Genomic DNA, 26,706 nt, shown 5'->3' on the forward strand with positions numbered 1-26,706 from the left:
CAAATATCAATGAATGCTCAGCACTCCACAGAGATACACCTCTGTGTTTAATATATGCTTCTGGGATATTCAGGCTGGTGGACTACAAGTGAGCTCTCAGCACCCACTACAACTGCCTGCTACCAACAGAGAACACTACGTCACTGCAGTCTGTACTGCGCAAGCGCACACTGCTCTCCATGACGTTCCGGTAGCTTTACGGCAGGGAGGCACAAGTCTCACGACACTTTGCGTTCATTCGGACGCTTCCAGCTTTACGGCGGTGTGGCACAGCAGGTTTCTACGCTACTCTTAACGACGAAGGCGGCCTTGATTTACGGCTGCGTGCGGACATGGATGTTGGGGAGCTGTTGCGGTATCAGGTAGGGTTTTTCATGCAGAACTGAGGACATGGTGCTGGAGTGTGAGCCTTTATACGGGAGGCATGAACTCCTGCGCCTGTGTGACTGTGCATTGTGTACCGGCAGGTGTGCACAGTGGTACATGCAGCTTTTGTTTTGCTGGATTGGTCACATTATATATGTCGTGTGCAACAGCAATGCATTTCTTATGTGCATTCATATCACAGTGCATAACATGCAGATTCCTGCCAAACAGGTAAACATCCCCATAGTATCCATCGTACACAGAGGAAAATTTAAAGGGCATGTTCTGTTTTTCCAAACCCTGTCTATGGGTTCGGCTATGCTATAAATTGCGTATTACATGGTTTCCACTAGTGTTGAGCGAAGCGAGCTTCAGATGCTTAATCCAAAGTCGCCTCGTTCAACACTTTGGAATAATACTGTACGGAGATCCGTCTCTGTACAGTATTAGAATGTATGGGCTCCCATGAGCTGTAGTTATTCACAAAGTTGCCTGTGACTTCGTTGAATAACTTCGGTAATTGATTTTTTTTAAAGTGGAAACCCTCTTTAAAACTTGAAACCGAACTCGACCGGTACCTTGGAACCAAAGCCAAGTTCAGTTTCAAGTTTTATAGAGGTTTTCCACTTTAAAAATCAATTACCGAAGTTTTACACCGAAGTCATGCGCGACTTTGTGAATAACTTCAGCTCATTGGAGCCCGTACATTATAATACTGTACTGAGACGGATTCCCGTACAGTATTATTCCGAAGTTTTGAACGAAGCGACTTTGGATGCTCATAGAAACCAATCAAATTACACCTTTCATTTTAGACAGCTCCTTTGGAAAATGAAAGGTGGAATCTGATTGGTTGCTATAGGCAACTAAGCCAGTTCTACTTTGCACCAGTTTGATAAATTACCCCAACAGCGTTTTGCATTTAGGCCAAAAAGTTTAGCTTTTTTTGTCTCATCTGACCAGAGTACATTCTTCCACATGTTTGTTGTGTCCCTTTACATGGTTTGTGGCAAACTGCAACCGGGACTTCTTATGGCTTACTTTCAAATATGACTTTCTTCTTGCCACTCTTCCATAAAGGCCAGATTTGTGGAGGACACGACTAATGGTTGTCCCGTGGACAGATTCTCCCACATGAGCTGTGGATCTCTACAGCTCCTCCAGAGTGTCCATGGGCAGCCAGCTTCTCTAATTAGTGCTCTCCTTTCATGGGCTATCAGTTTAGGTGGACAGTCATGTCTTGGTAGGTTTGCAGTTCTACCATACTGCTTCCATTTTCGGATGATGGATTGAACAGCGCTCCGTGAGATGTTCAAAGCTTGGGATATATTTTTTTAAAACCTAACCCTGCTTTACACTTCTCCACAACTTTATCCCTGACCTGTCTAGTGTGTTCCTTGGTTTTTATGATGCTGTTTGATCACTAATAGTGTTAAGCGAACTTGTGTTTTAAGTTCGGCGGCAAAAGTTTGGGTTATCGAAGAATCGCGTTATGGATTCTGCTACCACGGACCTCCGTGGTAGCGGAATCCATAACGCAATTCTTCGATAACATGAACTTTAGAACCCGAACTTAAAACACAAGTTCGCTCAACACTAATCACTAATGTTCTCTGAGGCCTTCACAGAACAGCTGTAGTTATACTGAGAATACATTACACTAGAGTTGCACCGGGTATCGAAGTATCAATACCCAATCGATACTTTTTGACCCGGATCTATACGATGCCAGGTCTTACTATTTAATGATACTAGGCTGCACAGCCTAGTATCTGTTAGAGAACGTGGCACGAGTGGCTCTCAGCGCACTCCATGTTCTCCTCAGCAGCACATTGAAGAAGGAGAGAGTCTCTCCCTCCCTCCCCACTGTGCCGCTGCCACCAATGGGGAGAGACTGTTGCCACTGCGCCACCAATGAATGTAATTAACAGATTAATTCAAGTGTATGCAGCGGGTGCCGGCAGTGGGTGCCGGCAGCGGTTTCACAGATTTATTTTTTTTCTTTCATGTTACAGCATTCACCAGCACCTGAGGGGTTAATTGACGCGGTTTGGTGGATCGCATGCCCTGTTATTGAGGCCGGATCTGTGATGCCTACACTTGAATTAATGGGTTAATTACATTCATTGGTGGCACAGCGCGCCCCCCCCCCCCCCCCCCAGTATTAGGATCACAGCCCCCCCCCTCATTGTTATAGTCATTGGTGGCAGTGGCTCCCCTCGCCTCCTCTCATTGGTGGCAGTGGCAGCTTCTGATCGGAGCCCCAGCAGTGTAATTGCGGGGCTTCGATCTGTTACAATGGCAGCCAGGACGCTGCTGAAGCCCTGGCTGCCATGGTAAGCTTCCTGCCGCTGTGTGTACTATGCACAGGGCTTTAGGGAGAGTGTGAGGTCCTATTTACCCTAATAGAGCTCTATCAGGGTGAATAGGACAAGGGATTAGAAGATCCCAGGTTCTAGCCCCCAAGGGGGAGGGGAAATGGTTATTAAATAAAAAGTAAAAAAAAAAACAACAAAAAAACACCATAATGCTAAAAGTTTAAATCGCCCCCTTTCCCAATTTTACATAAAAAATATATTAACAATAAAAATATTACAATATTATATTACAATATAATCTAATCTATTAAATATCGCCACACCCGAAAAAGTGGGAACTATTAAAATATTTTCTATGCAATGAACGCCGTAACAAAAAATAAAATCAAAACCGCGAGATTCGCCTTTTTTAATCACCTTGTCCCTCCAAAAAATAGTATAGGGCTTTTCTATTATGTGCCGGAAGTTCCATAAACTGCTGAATGCACGTGGCTTTGTTTGTGTGCTTTTTTTTTTTTGCGTGGTATCAAGTATCGCAATACTTTTTATAGTACCGAAAACAAATAAAAATTTTGGTATCGTGACAACTAGAGATGAGCGAATTTCAGTTTATGAAATTCGTTTAAGCTTTGTTTACTGGTAAAAGGTGAATTGCATTAGGCCTCATGCACACAGTATTTTTTCACGGTCCGCAAAAACGGGGTCCGTAGGTCCGTGATCCGTGACCGTTTTTTCGTCCGTGGGTCTTCCTTGATTTTTGGAGGAGCCGTGCGGAGCCAAACGGATCCATCCTGAATTACAATGCAAGTCAATGGGGACAGATCCGTTTGACGTTGACACAATATGGTGCAATTGCAAACGGATCCGTCCCCTATTGACTTTTAATGTAAAGTCAGGAGTCCCTTTATACCATCGGATCGGAGTTTTCTCCAATCCGATGGTATATTTTAACTTAAAGCGTCCCCATCACCATGGGAACGCCTCTATGTTAGAATATACTGTCGGATATGAGTTACATCGTGAAACTCAGATCCGACAGTATATTCTAACACAGAGGCGTTCCCATGGTGATGGGGACGCTTCAGGTTAGAATATACTAAAAAACTGTGTACATGACTGCCCCCTGCTGCCCTCCCTCCCCTGTAGTTAACTCGTTGGTAGCCAGCCCCTCCCCTGTAGTTAACTCGTTGGTGGCCAGTGGGCCCTCTCCCCTCCCTCCCCCTCCTAATTAAAATCTCCCCCCTATCATTGGTGGCAGTGGAGAGTACCGATCGGAGTCCCAGTTTAATCGCTGGTGCTCCGATCGGTAACCATGGACAACCGGGATGCTACTGCAGTCCCGGTTGCCATGGTTACTTAGCAATTTGTAGAAGCTTCATACTTACCTGCGAGCTGCGATGTCTGTGTCCGGCCAGGAGCTCCTCCTACTGGTAAGTGACAGATCATTAGGCAATGCGCCGCACAGACCTGTCACTTACCAGTAGGAGGAGCTCCCGGCCGGACACAGACATCGCAGCTCGCAGGTAAGTATGAAGCTTCTACAAATTGCTAAGTAACCATGGCAACCGGGACTGCAGTAGCGTCCCGGTTGCCATGGTTACCGATCGGCGCCCTAGCGATTAAACTGGGACTCCGATCGGTACTCTCCACTGCCACCAATGATAGGGGGGGAGATTTTAATTAGGAGGGGAGGGAGGGGAGAGGGCCCACTGGCCACCAACGAGTTAACTACAGGGGAGGGAGGGGAGAGGGCCCACTGGCCACCAACGAGTTAACTACAGGGGAGGGAGGGGAGAGGGCCCACTGGCCACCAACGAGTTAACTACAGGGGAGGGAGGGGAGAGGGCCCACTGGCCACCAACGAGTTAACTACAGGGGAGGTAGGGGGGGAGGGGGCGGCCGCACTGGCCACCGAGTTAAAAACAGGGAGCGGGGTCTGCCTCCTGCTGCCTGGCAGCACCTGCCAGGCAGCAGGGGGCAGTCATGTACACAGTTATTTTAGTATATTCTAACCTAAAGCGTCCCCATCACTATGGGAACGCCTCTGTGTTAGAATATACTGTCGGATCTGAGTTTTCACGAAGTGAAAACTCCAGCTCTGAAAAAGCTTTTATGCAGACGGATCTTCGGATCCGTCTGTATGAAAGTAACCTACGGCCACGGATCACGGCCACGGATGCCAATCTTGTGTGCATCCGTGTTCTTTCACGGACCCATTGACTTGAATGGGTCCGTGAACCGTTGTCTGTCAAAAAAATAGGACAGGTCATATTTTTTTGACGGACAGGATACACGGATCATGGTCTCGGCTGAAAAACGGTGCATTTTCCGATTTTTCCACGGACACATTGAAAGTCAATGGATCCGCAAAAAAAACCCTGAAAACGGCACAACGGCCACGGATGCACACAACGGTCGTGTGCATGAGGCCATATGGATTCCGTTACCACGGACCAAAACTAAATTCCATGACGGAATTCCTTTAGAAGAATTCCGTTATTCATTCCGTCATAATAGAAGTCTATGGGCTGCAAAACAGATCTGTCCCGTTTCCGTTATGAGGACTCCAGCATAACGTAAACCAGACGGATCCGTTATGCAGGCCATAGACTTCTATTATGACGGAATGAATAACGGAATTCTTCTAAAGGCATTACATTATGGTCCGTGGTAACGGAATCCATAACGCAATTCAGTAAATAACACAACACAAACCCGCACACTAACTTCAAAATATGAAATTTGCTCATACCTAATAGCAGTATATGGCGGCAGAAGGGGCATGACACTATTGAAATATAACTGCATGAATGGCTGGAAAACCCCCGCCATGTCAGGTAAATCAGATTCCTGGCTGCCTGAGGTTTCCAGAATTGGGCCTCATGCACACGACCGTATGTATTTTGCGGTCCGCTAAAAATACGGATGACGTCCTTCATAGAACTTTTTTTTTTTTTTTTGCGGACCCATTGAAGTGAATGGGTCCGCAAAAAAAAAATGAACGGACATGGAAAGAAAATACGTTTGTGTGCATGAGCCCTTAGGAGAACAACTGCCCAGCATGTCAGATCTTATGTATAAGATGTGAAGAAATCTTCCCTGACGATTGACTGGTGGCTGCAGCATCAGCTGCCTGCAGTCAGCTCCTAGTGATGTGGCATCAATGTCTATTCTGAGACAGTCTCTTTAAAGGGATTGCCCAACTTAGTCTGGTTTCAGGAGGAAAGCAGACAGCACACAGTCTCTGCCTGCATTGAAGTGGTGATCATTACTTACCTGGCAGATCCCGCAGCACTTCTCAGGTTCTCCTCCCTGGTGCCTGTTTAGCTGGCTGCAACAGTGATGTCACATTGACGTGAGACCGCTGCCGCCAATCACTGGCCTCAGCGGGGCACCTTTTCGATCCCCCGTAAAATCAACGCAAACATTCCACCCCAATCCACCACCAGGTTTTTGTTTCTAAGTGGCTAGCACGTGACCACTGCAGCAAATCGGTGGCTAAGTGATTACATACCGCACTACTGGCATTAGTCACTCTTGGCTGCAGCCAGTCACTGTCTTCATGGTTTCATGCCGCATGCCTTTATGCCACTGCTGCAGCCACTCACTATTCTCATGGTTTTGTGCTATATACCTGTTTGTCACCACTGCAGCCAGGCACCATCCTCATGGTTTTGTGCCGTATACATGTACTACACTGCTGCAGCCGTCCCCCTGTCTGGGGGGAGCGCTCCGGAGCGCTCCGTACAGTATTAGAATGTATTGGCTCATATGAGGCGAAGTCTTGCGAAGCTTTGCATAATTTCATAAATTAATTTCTACTTAAAAAAAAACCATTTCCCGAACTCCTGGTTCGAAGTTGATTCGCTCATCCCTAGTCACCACTGCAGCCAGGCACCGTCCTGTTGGTTTTGTTCTGTATACATGTACTATACCGCTGCAGCCAGTCACTGTCGTCATGATTTTGTGCCTTATACCTGTACATCATCGCTGCCTACAAACGCTGAGAGAAGGGGGACGACACATGGCCTAGGAAGAGGCAGCAACGCACGCAAAGCGCCTGCCTCTTCTAACAGCTGATCGGCAGGGGTCCCAGGTGTTGGACCCCCACTGATCTGATATTGATGACCTATCCAGGGGATTTTCAGTCCTGGGACTTTGGGGCTCATTTACTAACCTCGCTATGCTACTTTTTGGTGTAGAAACAGTTGCATGCCCCCTTCTTGCGACTTAAAAAAAAAATGATGCTTTTCCTCCTGCAGAACGGGGAAAGCGTAAAAAAACAGTCTTTGACAAATGACTCCCTATGACTTGAAGGAAAATGGTTAACGGGAGTTTTCAGGTTTGGCGTGTAGTTGAGTTTTCTCCCGGCACTTGTGTTTATTTTCACAAGTCACTTCTGCGCAATGCGTTAGCGAAGCGGCCTGTGAACCCGAGGGTAGAAAATTGAATTATTTATATGAGCAAAGTGAGTGCTAAAAGGAAAAGAGCTTTTTATTTTTCGACTGCGATGCGGCGCTTGGTGGGCACGTCCGCATGTGAACCGTTCTCCGTCCTGCCATCTTTCTGCCTTACGATTCGCGTCTCCTAACGATTTAACACTGAATGATTTCATCCGGGGCTTGAAAGCCGATTATAGCAATTACACGTCGAAACGTTAACCTTTTCCGAGTTTATTACAGACGCTTTGTCAGGGAAGTGTGGGTTCGGAGGCATAGAGGAGGATGCACACAGGCAGGGCGTATGGACCCAGAAAGCCGGAGCGCTGAAATATCATCTGTTCTGCACCGGCTTGAAATGTGTCCTCGCCGCTGTCTCTGGAAGATAAAACTGGTCTTTTCGTGCTATGTAATTAATAATTTTAATTAAACCCCATAAATTGGCCTCAGAGCAGGGAGATGAGCGGACAGAAGGGATCCACTTACACACCAAATCCCAGTACTTCATGCGTGCGCCCGGGTAAGCTGGCAGGCCAAGATTAGTGAATGTCTAACGAGGGCCATGAATTATTAATTGCCAAATTAGCATTTGCATCCAGAACAAGCTTGGTCTTGCTCTGTAACCCCGCACCGCACGGTTTGATCGCTCGTGTTTAGCACGCAGCTTTGTTATTCGGGGCAAGTTAAATATTAAGCTGCTTTTTCGGCGTCACTTTATCGAACTGTTTGATGTTTGTCTTATCTCCAATACTGAGCTTTATGTGTCCGAGCGTAGCAATGCGACATACGCGTCAAATATCACGCGGCCCGGACAAATGAATCTAAATAGGTGTATAAGTCATAAAACTTGAGCTGACCTACACATTAGATCTATCTCTGCCTAACCCGCTGACCAAATCATGCGTACGAGGCCTCCGACTTGCACCCGTATGCTCCTATTGCCTTCCCAGTGGGTTTGGGCAGTAACAGAAATGTTCAGGCAGGCACCCTGTCATTGGATTTTAAAGGGTTTTCTGAGACTTTATTACTGATGACCTCTATCCTCTGGATAGGTCATCAGTATCTGATCGGTGTGGGTCCAACAACTCTCTGCTCACCAAACACGTACATTGTATAGTGGCTGTGTTTGGTATCGCAGCTCAGCCCCATTCACTTCAATTGGGCTTGGGTGTGCCTAGGCCACGTGACTGATGATGAATGTGACTTCACATGGTCTATAGAAGGCTGTGGTGCTACTGAGAGCGACAGTGCCTTTTCACACAGCTTACACCTGGGACCCCCCCACCGATCAGATACCGATAGGTCATCAGTAGTAAAGTCTCAGAAAGCCCCTTTAAACCCACCATTGTATCTATATAATGTGTAGATGATTTTAAAGATGCCCATGCATGGTATAAGCAACGAACCTTACATTAGAGAAATAAGTTTTAGGTGTCGCACATTGTATGCACATTTGCTGAATTCGAAGTCCTTCAGTCCACGCCCTCAAATATGCCCTTCCATGCTTGACATGCTCCTGGTCCGTCCTATGTCATGTCAATACTGACCCAAATCTGTGCCATCCACAACGCAGTGGAGGTGAACTGTACTGTTGCTGACGGGCATAGCATGAAGACCATGTGTGAGCATTGTGTCATTGGTGCGGGGATTCTTCATACTCAGGACAGTATCAGGCCTACATAGAAAAAGCACCATATTCAGGGCATTGCTACTCACCTCCTGATGTCCCTCCTACCTCTACTTATTCGCCCTTCTGTTACAAGCAGTAAGTAGTTGGTGAACATGATAAACCCCTTGCGTTACCACATGCTGCTCAGCGCCATCATTTTAGCATTGCAGTCAGGGTGCTCAGGAGCAGTAGGTAGGTTGTCGTAATGTAGAGCAGGAGGAATGGGGCGTAATGTAGAGCAGGAGGAATGGGGCTACCAGTCTTGCGTCTTCTTCACACTGTTATAGTAGGCTTTTAATTGTTTTGGAATTGGTTTTTCCAGCTTTCCCAGTGTCAGGCTCTATAGTTGCTGAATGACTAAAATAATCAACCCTTGAAGTGGTTTGAGTGACATCTAAAGTCTTCCGTGGATTTCTCCACCCCTGCCTATTTATAGTTTTTTCTTGCTTTCTTACTTCAGCCCGACAAAGGTGCTAAACGAGGGAGAGAGGAGGATCCAAACGAGGTGAAGCCATCAAGGAAAGAGAGGGGAGGTCGGAACTGGCACCATGATGAGGATCGGGCACCACAAGAAGAGGAGAGGAAAGCGATTGGCGCAGCTGATGGGGTGCCCGGTGCTGATGATGAGGATGTGAGTATTGTCTATGTCTTTATCTGTGAAATGGGTCTTCACAGGGTTATAATGTGCATGGCATCTACACAGTCTCTGATTTGCAAATACTCCAAAATGCTGCAAGGGGTTCTCGAGACTCGCTTTTATTAGAATGGTGGAGAGCCTCTACAAAGGGACTGCTCCTGCTCTAGAGAAACTTGTGTGGTCATCCATTGACAGCCTGAAGTTCTTCTCCCATAAATTAGCTGATTGCTGTGGATTTTTGTGGTCAGATCTGCATCAGTTTAGTAATCTCAGCGGCTTTGGTTTGAAGACAGGAAAACTCCATTAAAGGTACCACTTACATGAAAGTAGGTATCTCCGTCTGTCAAACATTTATGGCATGTGCTTGTCTAAATGCCATAAATGTGAGTTTAGAATACAATTTTTAGGACCATGAAAAGAGGAGTTTTCTACACAGGCTAGTGGATAAGTATCTGATCAGTTGGGGGCTGACAACAAAACAATTTATGGAGTGTGACCTGCTGCTCCATTCATATGGGAAATGGGATCCCCATTCTCCGGACCATTGGGGGTCCCAGGGGTTGAGCCACCAGCAAGCAGATACTTAGAGTTATCCAAGACTTTGAAAGACCTCAATGAGTGGCTCGCCCATGGTGGGGTTCATACTTACCCGGTCCCTGCTGCACCATTGCTTCCTGGCCTTCTCTGCAGCTCCGTGATGCTCTGGCATCAACATCCTGTTGACAGGCACCATGTGACTACTGCAGCCATCAATGGACCCAGCAACATGCCGCATGGGTGACAGGTTACCGCTGCGGCCAGTGATTGGCTGCAGTGGTTGCTTGGTGCCCATCAACAGGATGTTGATGCCAGAGCATAATGGAGCTGCAGAGATGGCCAGGGAGCAATAGAGCCAGAACCCCTTGGTGGGGACCAGGTAAGTTTGAACCCCACCCGTGAGTTGGCCACTCTGATGCCTTTTTAAGTCTTGGATAACCCCTTTAAGCATCTGCCTGCTGGTGTTCTAACCCCTGGGACCCTCATATGTCCCGAAAAAGCGCGTTAGCCACTCTCTGAGAGCTTCTTAAGCCTTGTTCTGTGGATAGAGGATAAGTTGTAAGCTTGGCCCAACCTCTTTAAGCTTTTCTTTTTCTAAAGAGCCTATTGCCACTAAACGGCATAGAGAACCAGAGATTGGGGGAGGGAAGTATATTCAGTCTAGAAGCCATAGATGGTGAGGTCATGGAATCTTTCATCCTTTATAAGAACAAGATTTACAGGTGTATGACCAACAAGCAAAACAACAATACCTTTAATGCAAGGAGTTGTATACCTAAATTAGACTGCAATTGCACCTGACCTTTTTTTTTGCGGTTGTTGATGCATTTTTCTGTATTTTTGAGCGAAATCTGCTTTCTTTGCTTAGGTGGAGCCTCTGGATGAAGGAGCAGTGAAAAGGATGATCCTGACATTTGAGAAGAGATCTTATAAGAACCAGGAGCTGCGTATTAAATTCCCAGACAACCCAGAGAAGTGAGAAACCTAACGTCCTCATCTGTTGTGACTTCTATGATACGGAGCTGCTTATGTGTATGTCGATTGCTGCCTTTTACTCGTCTGACCAGATTCTTTCTTTGTCAACTCTCAGGTTTATGGAGTCTGAGCTGGACCTGAATGACATCATACAAGAGATGCACGTAATCGCCACCATACCAGATCTATATCACCTGCTGGTGGAGCTTAATTCGGTGCAGTCTCTGCTTGGATTGCTGGGGCATGAAAACACTGATATCCTACGGTGCATGAGATTACTGTGGATTTGGAATATAGAGGTTGTTGGGTCTGGCATGTAGCTGTCTGGTCAGAGTGCTCCTTGCATCCAGTGCTTCTGTAGAGCATTTGCCTTTATATTACGGAAGATTGTTGTCTGTTCATTGATCTCCGTCTCTTAAAGGGAACCTGTCACCAGGATTTTGTGTATAGAGCTGGGGACATGGGCTGCTAGATGGCCGCTAGCACATCTGCAATACCCAGTCCCCATAGCTCTCTGCGCTTTTATTGTGTTAAAAAACTGTTTTGATCCATATGCAAATGACCGGATATGAGTATCCGGAGATGAGTCAAGCGGAAAGGAGCCCAGCACCGCCCCGTGTCCTCCGAATCTCCTCCTTGCTGGCTGACGTCGCAGAGCTGGAGCGCCGAAATATCGCGATGCGCGATCTAGCGCATGCGCAGTGTCTGCATCATGTTCATGCGCTAGCTCGCGCATCGCAAGATTTCGGTGCTCCAGCTCTGTGACGTCAGCCAGCAAGGAGGAGATTCGGAGGACGCGGGGCGGTGCTGGGCTCCTTTCCGCTTGACTCATCTCCAGATACAGGACTCGTATCAGGTCATTTGCATATGGATCAAAACAGTTTTTTAACACAATAAAAGCGCAGAGAGCTATGGGGGACTGGGTATTGCGGATGTGCTAGTGGCCATCTAGCAGCCCATGTCCTCAGCTCTATACACAAAATCCTAGTGACAGGTTCCCTTTAAAAAAAAAAATGCGCGGTATGATTGTCACTTCGTGCAATTTCCCTAACATGTCTATGGGTGTGGAGAGCATGACTGTGGAGTCAGTAAGCCAAGCTTTCACCTCCGACTCCTTCCTAAATATATCATGTATAATAATGAACAAATTGGCAGTGGTGGCTTTTGATCAGTTATGTAAATGATCAGGCTACATAGATAGGAGAAATAAATAAATATATATATATATATATATATATATATATATATATATTATAATATGAAGCCTGAGTTAGAACATTTCTTCTAACTTCACCTATAACTGACTCTACCTTCGACCCCACAGTTAGGCCTCTTGCACACGACCGTATGTGTTTTGCAGAACGGAACAGCCGGCCCCTAATAGAACAGTACAATCCTTGTCCATTATGCGGACAATAATAGGACAAGTTCTATCTTTTAGCGGAACGGATATATGGAAATACGGAAAAGGAATGCACATGGAGTACCTTCAGTTTCTTTTTTTTTTTTTTTTTTTTTTGCTGAACCATTGAAATGAATGGTTCCGCATACGGACCGCAAACAGAAATCGCAAAAACTGAACGGAAACGGAAATAAAATACGTTCGATTGTAAGCTATGCTAGAAAGATGCAGGTGCCAGCGATATACATCTGTGTGCAGCGCTGGGGAATATGTAGATGGTGTTAAAATGTGAAATAACTACATTTCCAGGACGTCCTCCATGTCTCCCTGCCCACCATTGGGACAGGAAATAGAGAGAGGTTAAAAGTTCCCACCACCCCACACACCAGTGTTTTTTCCTGTCCAAATAATGTACGGGGCAGAGATGAGGTGGGAACCTGGGCGGAGGCCGGGATCAGGGGCGCATGTTCCTCTCCTTCCTGCTTTAGATGCTCAACTAAAACCTCCTAAACTGGGGGTCCCTTAGCCTCCCCAGCCCTCCCGGTACCTGTCGGCCATGTGGCTGAATTCCAGGTTGGAATATACTGCCGCGGGCGGGGCGATTGGTATCTGCAACCCCAGTGGGGCTCTGGGCTCCAGACTCGCTCCTCTTCTTTGCGCCGCAATTGCTGGAGGCCGCAGGTGTCAGGAGCGCAGTGAGTCTGACGTGACTTCCGCCAAAGTAAGGGCAACCAGAAGTAAGATGGCTGCACCCATAGTGGATTCCTTCAGTGGTTGGAGCATATGTGCGTTCCACACAGATCACCCAATATCCAGGGACTTTTAACCTCTCTCTGTTTCCTGTCCCAATAGTGGGCGGGGAGACATCCTCCATGTGGTGCTGTCATGTTGGACTCCTGGAAATGCAATTACTGGTAAGACTAAGGCTACATGCACACAAACGCATTTTGTTTCGGTGTCCGTTCCGTATTATTATTTTTTTTGCGGATAGGATGCGGACCCATTCATTTAAATGGGTCAGAATAAAATGCAGACAGCATACAGTGTGCTGTCTACATCAGTATGTCCGTTCCGTAGCCCTGCAAAAAAAAATAGAACATGTCCTATTCTTGTCCGTTTTAGGCATTGTTACAATGGATCAGATTTTTTTTTTTTTTTTGAAATTTGCGGACTGCAAAACACATACATTTGTGTGCATGTAGCCTAATTCTTACTTTCTGATGCGGCAGTTTAATGACCACACTCCTGGGTTACATATAGAGCTTTTATAGCGCTACTGATTTGATTTTAACTAGTGCGTGACTGCGGTGGGCCACGACATTGCCCGCGACTCATTGGCCCAGATTTACTAATGTGTCTGCACCTAGAATCTGCTTAAAATGTGGCGCACAAATTTCCATGTAGATTTCTGTGTGTTTCCGCACCAAAAAACGCATGTGTTACCAGCGGTTTTGTTGCGGATCTCACTCTTGCATTGAAAAGTGTGAAATCCGCACAAAGAATTGGCATGCTGTGGATTTCCTCATCCGCACGGCAGGTCAATTTCTGCACAGAATGCAAAAAGTGTACATGAGATTTGTCCGGTCTCTGATGCTTTGCTGGTACTGTATTACACTGTGGATTTTCCACACAAAAATATATACGCCAAAAAGCGTGTGTAATACGCAAAGTGTACTGGTAGCCTTAGGTAAGGGAGCCGACGCCGCAATTCTGGTGGAAAATTCAGTCTCAAAGTAAGCCAAGCAATAGTTGTCATAGAGTCAGATAGAAGTGTCTATCCCTGCTCCAGATTTATCGTTCAGCCTGAGCTCCTGTGATAAATCCGGTGCAGGTCAAGACAGCCTAAGTTCACGACATCTGTATATTGGCAGATGTCCATTCTGGGCGGCTCCGGTGGTCCCATGGTTGGCAAAAATGTAGGTATCGGAAGCTTATGATGGCTCCTACTATCTGTTTTCTGCTCTCTGATAGGCTTTCCTTTATAGTTGTAGCAGGGGCACAGTGTACATAGCGGAGGAGCACCGTTCCCAAGCGGGGACACAAGCGAAGTGTCGGCACTATGACGATCGATACATAGCAGGGATGCTCTATTGTGGAGGGGACAGGAATCCTCCTCCTGATATGCACCTATGGAGAGAACCGGGAGACACTGCGGAGTCGCACTCATCAGAGCGAGGAAGGGAGCGAAAAGTGGGGCTGCCTGGAAAGAAGCTGCAGCAGTAGACAGTACCAGGACCCAGATTGGTGAGGTTTTCTGATGATAGAGATCAGAGTAGAAGGCAGCTGTTCTTCCAGCAGTGCTTAGGCTAGAGGGTAATTTTGTGTGTCCTACTGTGCCCCCTTTCTGACCAGCTGCCATTCGTTGCCACTTTACTGCTGCTGAGTGTAGTCAGTCTATGAAGGCTAAAGCTGTATTAAAGGGGTTGTTCGGGTTCCCGGTTGAACCCGGACATATCCCCATTTTCACCCAGGCATCCCCCCCGACTTGAGCATCAGAGCAGTTCATGCTCCGATGCTCTGCTTTGCCCTGCGCTAAATCGTGCAGGGTAAAGGCATTTTCTGGAGTTCCAGTGACGTACCGAGCTCTCCTTAGGGCTGCCAGGCGGGGGCTTCCTCCCAGCAGTGAGCCGGTTGACATCACCGGCACTGATGGGCGGGCATTAGCGCTGCCCTAGCCTGTAAAACGCTAAGGCGCGCCCATCAGAGCCGGTAACGTCACCGAACACACTGCTAGGTGGAAGCCTCCGCCTGGCAGTGTGTTATTGTAAATAAAAGATCGCTTGCCGTGTGCGATCCTGCGCAGGGCAATGGAGAATATCGGAGCATGACATTTTTCGATGCTGACATCAGGGGGGCTGCCTGGGTGAAATTATGGGTATGTCCGGGTTCAGCTCTGTACCTGGACACCCCTTTAACTGCCCAGGACTTATGGTCCGTTTACGGGCGCCTTAACATGTGGCAGAATTTGTTGCCGAAATTTTTTCGACTTAAAATTCCAATCAGTTCCATTGATCTGAGTGGGTTTGTTTTGGTGGCAACCCCGTACAGATGGATGGAACTGATTTTTAGTTGCAGAAATTTCCGCAATAAATTCTACCGCATGTGAAGGCAGCCTAATCCGCCACCGCAACCAGAGGATTAGTGCAGTTGTTGAATAGGAACTTTCAGTGGATACAGACCCACCCTTGCCATGGGATGGAGGATACACTGGCACACGGTACAGTTATGAGAGTGTTTGTTTATAATGATCCTTGTGCCGGTGTCTCCTTGACCAGGGCATATTTTTATCCAGAGATCTCCTAAAAAAGCAGAGGAAGAAAATATACTGAAAATGTGGGATAACTTGTCAATGCATAAAAATTTGAATTGCCAATACTGCCATACCCCTTTGAGGCTTGAGCTCACCATTTCACATCGCCACCCCATGCCAGAGCGTTTTTCCTTAGCATGTTACATGTCTGTATTGCTGTGGTTGACTTGCTTCAAGAGCTGACCGACATAGACACTCTACATGAGAGCGAGGAGGGGGCCCAGGTGCTCATAGATGCTTTGGTGAGTATTGTGACTGGAAATTTTTTACTAGAAAGTTTTTTTTTTAATTGTAGAGGGAATGTTACGTTGTCTTTAAACCTGTATTTGGCTTTGCTAATCCTCAGGTGGAAGGACAGGTGATCGCCCTCTTGGTGCAGAATCTCGAGCGTCTGGATGAAACTGTGAAGGAGGAAGCCGATGGCGTGCACAATACTCTCGGTAGGACCGCAGCTAAAAGTCGGTTCTGGTGATGAAGACACAGGGGCTTGACTTGTTACAGTTATCAGAGCTATGCCTTGTGACAAACCATGCTCCTGCATGATCATCGCATGGCTAGGAAGGATTTTTATCTCCTGGGAGTATACCAGGAATGTGCTTATTGAATGACCGCAAGCAGAGGTCTTGATAAACCACAAGGAATTAGTAGAGGAAGACGGCTGGAAAACTGTCTAACGTTTCACGATGCAAAGAATGACTTTTTATTTGCTGACGCCGGTATTCATCTTTAAAGGGGTTGGCCCATCTCGCACATTGGTGGCATATCGCTGCCATCTGCCACCAATGTCTTATTGGTGCAGGTCCCATCTGTCTCTAGAACGGGGTCCCCAAGGCAAAAGATAGCGTACCATGCATCGGCCACCCTCCACTCGCTTCTATGAGAGTTCCAAAAAGAGCTGAGCGAGCGTGCTTAGCTGTGTCCTGAACTTGTTCGTTTTGGGGGCCTCATTCTAGAGATGGGTGCATGTTCCATATTCTAGAGATATGCCATCAATATGTGAGATGGACCAACCCCTTTTAAATTATTGGCTCCCTAACCTACCGTATTTTTCGCCCTATAAAACGCACCTAGGTTTTTGAGGAGGAAAAGAGGAAAACAATTTTTAACCAAAAGGTGTGCTTTTGGTGGGTTTTGAACTAATGGTGGTCTGTGGATGACACTATTATGGGGGATCTGTGGATGACACTCTTATGGGGGGGTCTGTGGATGACACACTTATGGGGGGGTCTGTGGATGACACACTGTTATGGGGGGAATCTGTGGATGACACACTGTTATGGGGGGAATCTGTGGATGACACACTGTTATGGGGGGGAATCTGTGGATGACACACTGTTATGGGGGGAATCTGTGGATGACGCACTGTTATGGGGGGAATCTGTGGATGACGCACTGTTATGGGGGAATCTGTGGATGACGCACTGTTATGGGGGGAATCTGTGGATGACGCACTGTTATGGGGGGAATCTGTGGATGACGCACTGTTATGGGGGAATCTGTGGATGACGCACTGTTATGGGGGGAATCTGTGGATGACGCACTGTTATGGGGGGAATCTGTGGATGACGCACTGTTATGGGGGGAATCTGTGGATGACGCACTGTTATGGGGGGAATCTGTGGATGACGCACTGTTATGGGGGGAATCTGTGGATGACGCACTGTTATGGGGGAATCTGTGGATGACGCACTGTTATGGGGGGAATCTGTGGATGACGCACTGTTATGGGGGGAATCTGTGGACTGACGCACTGTTATGGGGGGAATCTGTGGATGACGCACTGTTATGGGGGGAATCTGTGGATGACGCACTGTTATGGGGGGAATCTGTGGATGACGCACTGTTATGGGGGGAATCTGTGGACGACGCACTGTTATGGGGGGGAATCTGTGGACGACGCACTGTTATGGGGGGGAATCTGTGGACGACGCACTGTTATGGGGGGGAATCTGTGGACGACGCACTGTTATGGGGGGAATCTGTGGACGACGCACTGTTATGGGGGGGAATCTGTGGACGACGCACTGTTATGGGGGGGAATCTGTGGACGACGCACTGTTATGGGGGGGAATCTGTGGACGACGCACTGTTATGGGGGGGAATCTGTGGACGACACACTGTTATGGGGGGAATCTGTGGACGACACACTGTTATGGGGAGGGCGGCATCTGTGGGTGGCACTGTTATGGGGAGGGCGGCATCTGTGGGTGGCACTGTTATGGGGAGGCGGCATCTGTGGGTGGCACTGTTATGGGGGGCGGCATCTGTGGGTGGCACTGTTATAGGGGGGCGGCATCTGTGGGTGGCACTGTTATAGGGGGGATAGAAGAAAGTTGCAGAGCAGCACAAATAAACCTCTTGACCAATCCAGAATGCACCAGCCGCGATAGGACCACAGATCCACAGCAGTCCCAGGAACAGTAGTAAATAGCAAAAAGGTTCACAGCAGCATGTCCGGTGTGACTATTTATTAGGAACCAAGAGTGCACACACAAAGAGATACGACGTTTCGGCTACGCAGTAGCCTTTATCAAGTACTTGAGTGTTTGTGTGTGCACTCTTGGTTCCTAATAAATAGTCACACCGGACATGCTGCTGTGAACCTTTTTGCTATATACTACTGCTATGGGGGGATCTGTGGATGACACTGCTATGGGGGATCTGTGGATGACACATATATAGCATATTATGCTATATGCCATCCACCTCATAAGTGTCTCTGCAGTGTGAATGGCCCTCAATCTGGATTAGGAATGACAGTGGGGACCGATGCAGTCCATGTATTCTAATGCACCGGCCCTGCTCACTGTTGTATATTCTTATCTAACCTGCATTGTTAAGATATAATAATCATGTGTAATCCAGCTGTATTACTTACAACTAAGTTCTGCAGCAGGGAGGAGGCAGGTCAGAGGACGGGCGGGGCAACGTGTCACTCACTACGTCATTCGCCCGTGCCGACTGCTTCATTTATAAAGTGGGCGGTGCAGGCGCATGACGTAGTGAGTGACGCGCTGCCCTCCCGGCCTGCCGCCTCCCTCCTCTCTGCTACGGAACATTTAAGTAATACAGCTGGATTGCACATGATTATTATACCATAACAATGCCTACAGGTTAGATAAGATTATACAACAGTGAGCGGGGCCGGTGCAATAGAATACAGGGACTGCACCGGTCCCCGCTGTCATTCCTAATCTAGATGCCGGCCCCCAGACCCTCCTCCCTCTAAGTTGATACACCCGCTGACCGCGCTGTGTGGCATTGCGGCGGCCGTGTATCATTGTAAATTGCAGCATTCGCCCTATAAGATGCACTGCTATTTTCACCCCACTTTTGAGGGGAGGGTGGGTGCGTCTTATAGGGGGGAGTACCTAAATTTCTCGTAGTCCACATGATGTCTGCAATGTCCTTCTTTCAAACTAATTTAGTTTCGTAAAATTATATATATATTTATTTTTATAGAGAAATTCAAATTTTTAAGAGGATTCAAAAAACATGGCTGCTTTTAGCGTCACATCTGTCCAAAGGTTGTATCTGGTATTGCGGCCACTTCAGCGCAACTGGTGTGGTGCTGTTTCTGGAACAAAGCAGCCATGTTTTTTTTTTCTACTCCTTCACACGCTATCTATTTGGAAATTGCTTAAATGGCAGTCCCTAAGCAATGTTATAGGTTTGCTGAGGGGAAATATATTGTGGTCTGTCTTACAGTGCGACGGCTCGAGACATTTCAGAGGAGGGAGGTTAATAGTGTGCAGAATCTTTCCTGCAGTAGAATAATTTTCAGATCAGACAGACGGAGCCTTTATAAGTTTTAGCGTGCGGTCTTTCCAGTGTGTATCATTTTGTCACCATTACTAGCACTATAGTAAAGTGCCGCAAGTAACGTCTTCCTTCTCCATTCAGCAATCATTGAAAACATGACAGAATTTCGTCCCGAGATATGTTCTGAAGCAGCTCAACAAGGATTGCTCCAGTGGCTGCTGAAGAGGTTAAAGGTAGGTGGAGGGATGACTGAGACTATTTGGAGTCCTTGCTGGACACGAAAGCCACAATACTTTGCAGTAGGAGGATGTTCCCCTACCAAATACAGGCTTCCGTTTCAAAGTTGTATTCCCTTCATACAGTGATGGCACATCCTATACCAATAGATCGGGGAGGGAGGATGTCTGACTTGTATGACCCCCCCCCCCACCAATCCTAAGAATGAAGGGGGTAACATAACATAGTATGTAAGGCCTAAAAAAAGACATTTGTCCGCCCAGTTCGGCCTGTTATCCTGCAAGTTGATCCAGAGGAAGGCAAAAAAAAAACATGTGAGGTAGAAGCCAATTTCGATTAAAAAAAATCCTTCCCGACTCCAATCAGATAACTCCCTGGATCAACGACCCCTCTCTAGTAGCTATATCCTGTAATATTATTACAGCTCCAGAAATACATCCAGGCCCCTCTTGAACTCTTTTATTGTACTCACCATCACCACCTCCTCAGGCAGAGAGTCCCATAGTCTCACTGCTCTTAGAATCCTTTTTTAAGAAGGTACAAACCTTCTTTCCTCCAGACGCAGAGGATGTCCCCTCGTCACAAGGATAAATAGATGATGGGATAGATCTCTGTACTGACCCGTGATATATTTATACATAGTAATTAATCTCCCCTCAGTCGTCTTTTTTCTAAAGTGAATAACCCTAATTTTAATAATCTTTCAGGATACTTTAGTTCCCTCATTCCCGTAATTACTTTAGTTGCCCTCCTCTGATCCCTCTCCAGGCTTTGCTATGTCTGCTTTGTTCACAGGAGCCCAGAACTGTACACAGTACTGTGTGTGGTCTGACTAAGGATTTTGTAAAGTGGTAGGACTATGTTCTTATCACAAGCATCTATGCCCCTTTTGATGTGTAAACCATTATCTTATTGGCCTTGGCAGCAGTTGCCTGACACTGGTTTCTACATGCTTAGTTTGCTGTTCACTAAAATTCCTACGTCCTTTTCCATGTCAGTGTTACCCAGTGTTTTACCATTCAGTATGTACTGGTGACTAGCATTATTCCTTCCCATGTGCATAACCTTACATTTGTCAGTGTTAAACCTTCTCTGCCCAAGCCTCCAGTCTATCCAGATCCATCTCCAGCCGTATACTGTCCTCTTCAGTGTTAATTACTTTACACAGTTTAGTTTCATCTGCGAAAATTGATATTTTGCTGTGCAAACCTTCTACAAGATTATTAATACATATATTGAAGAGAATAGGGCCCAATACTGACCCCTGAGGTACCTCACTAGTGACAGTGACCCAATCTGTGTGTACCATTAATAACCACCCTCTGTTTTCTATCACTCAGCCAGTTACTTACCCACATACAGACATTATCTCCCAGTCCGAGCATTCTCATTTTATATACTAACCTTTTATGCGGTACAGTGTCAAATGCTTTGGAGAAGTCCAGATAGACATCCATTGATTCGCCGCTGTCAAGTCTAGAACTTGCCTCCTCATAGAAACTGATTAAATTAGTTTGACATGACCGATCCCTCACGAAGCCATGCTGATATGGCGTTACTTGCATATTTTCATTGAGGTGCCCCAAGATAGCATCTCTTAGAAAAACCTTCAAACAGTTTACCCACCTATAGTTTCCGGGCTCTGTTTTTGGACCCTTTTTGAATATTGGCACCACATTTGCTATGCGCCAATCCTGTGGGACATTCCCTGTCAGTATAGAGTCCTTAAATATCAGAAATAAGGGTCTGGCTATGACATTACTTAATTCTCTTAGGATACGGGGGTGTATGCCATCTGGTCCTGGCGATTTGTCTATTTTAATTTTTTTAAGACGCCGCTGTACTTCTTCCTGGGTCAGACAGGGAACTTTTAATGGGGAATTTACTTTTACATTCTGCATCTCATCTGACAGTTTATTTTCCTCAGTGAATACAGGGGTTTGTAGCACTTTTTCCCTGCACAGCAAACTGACTAGGAGCACTGCTGTGAAAACCTACCAGGGGATCTGTGCTAAAGCAACGGTGGAGCCTTTTAATTCTCAGGATCCCAGGGGTAAAATCCTGACCAATCATAAATTATATTAGTGTAAATCCTAGCAATATGCCATTACTTAAATGTCATCAGTCAGTAGATCTTTTCCTATGACACTGGCTGACCTGTTACATGTGCAGTTGGCAGCTGAAGACATCCGTGTTGGTCCCATGTTCATATGTGTCCACATTGCTGAGAAAAATGAAGTTTTATTATATGCAAATAAGCCTCTAGGAGCAATGGATGCATTGCCGTTGCACCTGGAGGCTCTGCTCTCTCTTCAACTGCTGCACTCTGTCCACTTTGATTGGCAGGGCCGGGCAGTGAAATTGTCATCACGCCTGGCCCTGACTTCTTCTAAAGTCAAAGTGCATAGGGCGCGGCAGTTGCAAAGAGAGCAGAGCCTCTAGGTGTAATGGCAACGCCCCCGTTGCTCTTAGGTGCTCATTTGCATATATTAAAACTTCATTATTATTTTTTTGTCTCAGCAATGCAGGCACATATGAATATTGGAGCAACGCACATGTCTTCAGCTGCCAAGCTTACATGAGACAGGTCAGCCAGGTTTCTAGGTACAAATCTGCTGACAGATGCCCTTTAACAAGATGGGAATACTTAAAATGACCTTGTCTTCTGCCTATTGCTTAGTAGCCACAGACTAATCTTATACCCCCCCGTAATAAACAGTATAGCTTTGGCAAATGTGGGTTTAAATTGTGGAAGGAGACAGAGCAGCCGTTGGTTATAATCACATTACTTGTATATTTTACTAGCAAGCGAGGAGTGAGGTCGTCCCCATATACATGCATATTCTGTGAACACAGAGTAATTTGCTTCTATGTTCCTCTGGTGACGTCTTTTCTTGCCCAGAACAAAAGGTTTAGTCATATTAAAATCCAACAGTCCGATCCTCGTCACCCATGACATCTGCCATCAGGGACATTCGAAAAGGCCCCCATACCCATTACGGTAGATGGTAGGCAGATTATACGGTTATCCAGCTTTAAACAAGTAGGGGATTGTGAATTTTAGACCATTCGTTTTCCTTTGTACATACCCAGCATTCCTCAAACATTTTGTTATCTTCCCTCCTGGCCATTGCATCTCCTTGTGATTGCCAGCGCAGTAATTCCTCACTTTTTTCCTGGCGTATAGGCCAAGCTGCCATTTGATGCCAACAAGCTGTACTGCAGTGAAATCCTGGCCATTATTCTACAGAATAACGATGGTGAAGCGGATTATGGTTTTACTGCATTGTTTGTGCCTCCTGTCGTTTGCCTACATTGTATATACTGCTCAGCCGACTGCGTTCAAGTATTCCATAACCTTCGTCTCGTCCGTTCTCTCCCACTCCTGACACCTACTGCTCTTGCCTCTCCCTCTCCGTCCCCCCCACCCCATTCCTCTCCTCAGCCTCGTGTACCATCTTGCCCTCTGTCACTGTGTATTGATCCTCTCTGCTGATGGATTTATTCTTCTCTGCTGACATTATCTTCCCTTCTCTCAGACACTCGGGAACTCCTGGGGGAGCTGGATGGAATAGACGTGCTGCTTCAGCAGTTATCGGTGAGAACCTCCCACTCCCTGCCCGCTTATACCTTGGCATCTCTCCGAGCATACGGGGGAAGACTGCTGCCTCAGCTTTTACAAGAGAATGTCAGTGCACACCTGCCTGTGATACGGCGTAGTGCCAAACCCATGCCGCCCATCCTCTGCTTATAGTCATGTTAACTTTCCGCAGTATGGTAAAGACCCATTTCCTCAACAGATACCTTCAATGTACTGCAAAGCACGTAGTAGTCATGCATTTTTATGGTCCGTTCAGGATTAGGCTACTTTCACATCTGCGTTTTTTTGCTGGATCCATCATGGATCAGCAAAAATGCTTCAGTTAGGATAATACAACCGGCTGCATCTGTTCTGAACTGATCTAGTTTCATCATCTCTAAAATAGCCATGACTGATCCATCACTATAACCATTGTAAGTCAAAGGGTGCTGGATCCATTTTCTTTTGTGTCCGAGAAAACACATCCGGCACCATTGACTTGCTTTGTGTGTCGTGCCAGATCCATCTTGCTCCGCATCCCACGACGCACTCAAAAACGCTGCTTGCAGCGTTTTTCTGTCTGGCATGGGAACGCAACCAAACAGAACGGAATGTATTCTGGTACATTCAGTTCAGTTTTGTCCCTATTGACTAGGAATGGGGACAAAAGTGAAGCGTTTCTTCCAGTATTGAGATCCTATGATGGATCTCAATACCAGAAAGGACAAGCGCAGATGTGAAAGTAGCCTAATATCTGTCAGTATAGGGTAGACCAGGGACGGCCAACCTGAGGCTCTCCAGCTGTTGCAAAACTACAACTCCCATCATGCCCGGACAGTCCACAGCTATCAGCCTACAGCAGGGCATGGTTGGAGTTGTAGTTTTACAACAGTTGGAGAGCCGCAGGTTGGCCATGCCTGAGGTAGACATTTCAGCTTGAAACTTCTCTGCAGTGTAGTTTTAAAGGTATGAATATCACGATGAGTGGTATTCATGCTTCTCAAAAATCATAAGATCAAAAATTGAGTTCTTGAGCAACTTGCCAGCGACAACACCATCCTTAAGCACTCCCACAAAAAGTTTTATTCTCTGACCTGTTAGAAAGGTACATGATGTACCAGTGACTATATTTTTGAGTTATAACCTCCTTTCTGATCCTTAGCTGTGTCATGTGACCAGCACTCTGACTCTGCAAATAACACAGCATCTTATTATTCCTATGGAAGCCTCAATGTCAGTCTCATAGGAATGATTAGAGAAGTAATGACTTCCTGTCCTGGGTTAGTTAAGAATTGCCGTGCTGGTCTCATGACACAGCTGTGGATCAGAAGGGAGGGGATAACTCTCAAACACAGTCGCTGGTAAGAAGGTTGCCTTCATTACAGTTTATATCATGGACCTTTCTAACTGGTCACAGAATTACCATTTTTGTGGGAATGCTACTTCAAGGTGAGTCAGTATTAAAAGATCGTCTCACCGGCACGCTCCCTCCCACGTTTGTTTGCAGAATTTTCAGTGATCTGTTATAGAGGCATACAGCACAGCATTTGTGACCTGTTTCAGCTCACTGCAAGCACAAGCTTGCCTTTCTTGGATTGTATATCTTAAAGGGGATGTGTCACTTCAGATGATGATGATGATAATAATAATAAAATGTACTTGCATAGCGCCACCATATTCTACAGCACTTTACAAATTCATAGGGTTCATGTACGAAACAAAAGTAACTGGCTAATATGCAACTGAAACACTAGGAGTCAGGGCCCTGCTCGCAAGAGCTTACAATCTGAGGAATTGGGGGTGACACATAAGGTAGTTGATTGTGATAAGTAGGATTTGAGCTATTATTGAACTGACAGGAGTGGTGCCGGCCGATCTGCTTCAGATTTGGGACTACTAGAGGACCGAGTTTAGGCCAGAGGATTTGGTGGGGGAAAGGTTTAGTCTGGGAAAAGTCATTCTAGGTCGCTTGATGAGGCTGCTTGAAAAGATGCGTTTTTAAGGCACGTTTGAAGGTGGAGAAGTTTTGAATTGACCTAGTATTCCGGGGCAGAGTATTCCAGAGAGTAGGTGCAGCTCGAGAAAAGTCTTGAAGACGGGAGTGAGAGGTAAAAATTATGGAGGTTATTAGGTCGCTAACAGAAGGGAGAGCACGAGTAGGGTGGTAGATGGAGATGAGGGAGGAGATGTATGGAGGAGCAGCACTGGGCAGAGCTTTGTGGGTGAGAAGTTTGAACTGTATTCTGTGGTGGATGGGCAACCAGTGAAGTGACTGGCACAGACTAGTAGCATCAGTGTAGCGGTCGGATGGATAGATGAGCCTGGCTGCAGCATTTAGTACAGACTGAAGGGGGGAGAGTTTAGTGAGAGGGAGACCGATTAGTAATGCGTTGCAGTAGTCAAGACGAGAATTAATTTATCATGTAGAGAAAGGCACTTACTAATGTATTGTGATTCTCCATATTGTCTCCTTTGCTGGCTGGATTCATTTTTCCATCACATTATACACTGCTTGTATCCAGGGGTTATGACCACCGCTACAGCGCAGATATGACCATGCTGGGACGGGATCTGCTGCGCATGCGAGTTCCCACAGTTTCACACACCAGGGAGGCTGGCACTTTTTCCTATACTGTGCAAGCACGGCCACCGCTGCTGGATTACAGGGTGGCCATAACCCCTAAAACAAGCAATACATAATATGATGGAAAAATGAATCCAGCCAGCAAAGGAGACAATATAGACAATCATAATACATTAGTAAGTGCCTTGTTTTAACTCTGTCTACATAATAAATGCCATGTGCTGAAGTGAGACAACCCCTTTAAGGTGGCCGAACACTCCTGCAGACCACTTCCATACACGTTCAGGCTTGAGGAGAGGGGCGTAAGCTGCTGCAAAGCATCTCAATCTGTGGCTTTTCTCTCCTGTGACCGGATTGGGTATGTACGACTTCAACATGCCCATCTGTTGGGTAAGAGTCAGGGCACCCCCGTACAGCTGACGTTTATCTAATGCACATTGGCACCTTCAGTCTTGTTTGTTTTTCTTCTTATTACTATAACGTGCATGACAAGTCTCAATATTCAGTACATGGATTTCCTCTTTCCTGCCCCTTGTGGTACTAGTGCCATTTATGATCCGATGCTACCTTGTATTTTTGCTGGCAGCTCCGGGAATCTGATGTCCCCGCTGCTGCGATTATATGTATTTTTAATGAAGTTCTGCTTTGAATTTTGTGGTTTCAGTGTCAGAAGCGTTTTGTTCCCATGTAGGTGTTTAAGCGACATGATCCCAGCACAGCGGAGGAGCAGGAAATGATGGAGAACTTGTTTGATGCTCTTTGCTCCTGTTTAATGCTGAGCAGCAACAGAGACAGATTCCTGAAGGGTGAAGGCCTGCAGCTCATGAACCTTATGCTTAGGTGAGGCGCTTCCCATTGAAGTCTGTTGTGTGACCATTAGGGCCCCTACC

The 26,706-nt window shown here is 46.5% G+C and overlaps 1 protein-coding gene across 1 annotated transcript in view; it reads left to right on the forward strand.

Moving 5' to 3' along the window:
* Positions 1-238: 238 nt before the first annotated feature.
* Positions 239-26,706, forward strand: part of CTNNBL1 (catenin beta like 1) — a 34,698-nt gene continuing 8,230 nt past the window's right edge. The window contains exons 1-10 of the mRNA XM_044297118.1: positions 239-362; positions 9,253-9,423; positions 10,835-10,941; positions 11,057-11,196; positions 15,798-15,895; positions 16,000-16,093; positions 19,557-19,648; positions 22,840-22,912; positions 23,192-23,250; positions 26,508-26,656. Of these exons, the coding sequence (XP_044153053.1) occupies positions 333-362; positions 9,253-9,423; positions 10,835-10,941; positions 11,057-11,196; positions 15,798-15,895; positions 16,000-16,093; positions 19,557-19,648; positions 22,840-22,912; positions 23,192-23,250; positions 26,508-26,656 (1,013 nt within the window). The 5' untranslated portion in view covers positions 239-332. The remainder of the gene's footprint in view (positions 363-9,252; positions 9,424-10,834; positions 10,942-11,056; positions 11,197-15,797; positions 15,896-15,999; positions 16,094-19,556; positions 19,649-22,839; positions 22,913-23,191; positions 23,251-26,507; positions 26,657-26,706) is intronic.

Source organism: Bufo gargarizans, chromosome 6 (assembly GCF_014858855.1).
Source record: "Bufo gargarizans isolate SCDJY-AF-19 chromosome 6, ASM1485885v1, whole genome shotgun sequence".
Taxonomy (NCBI): domain Eukaryota; kingdom Metazoa; phylum Chordata; class Amphibia; order Anura; family Bufonidae; genus Bufo; species Bufo gargarizans.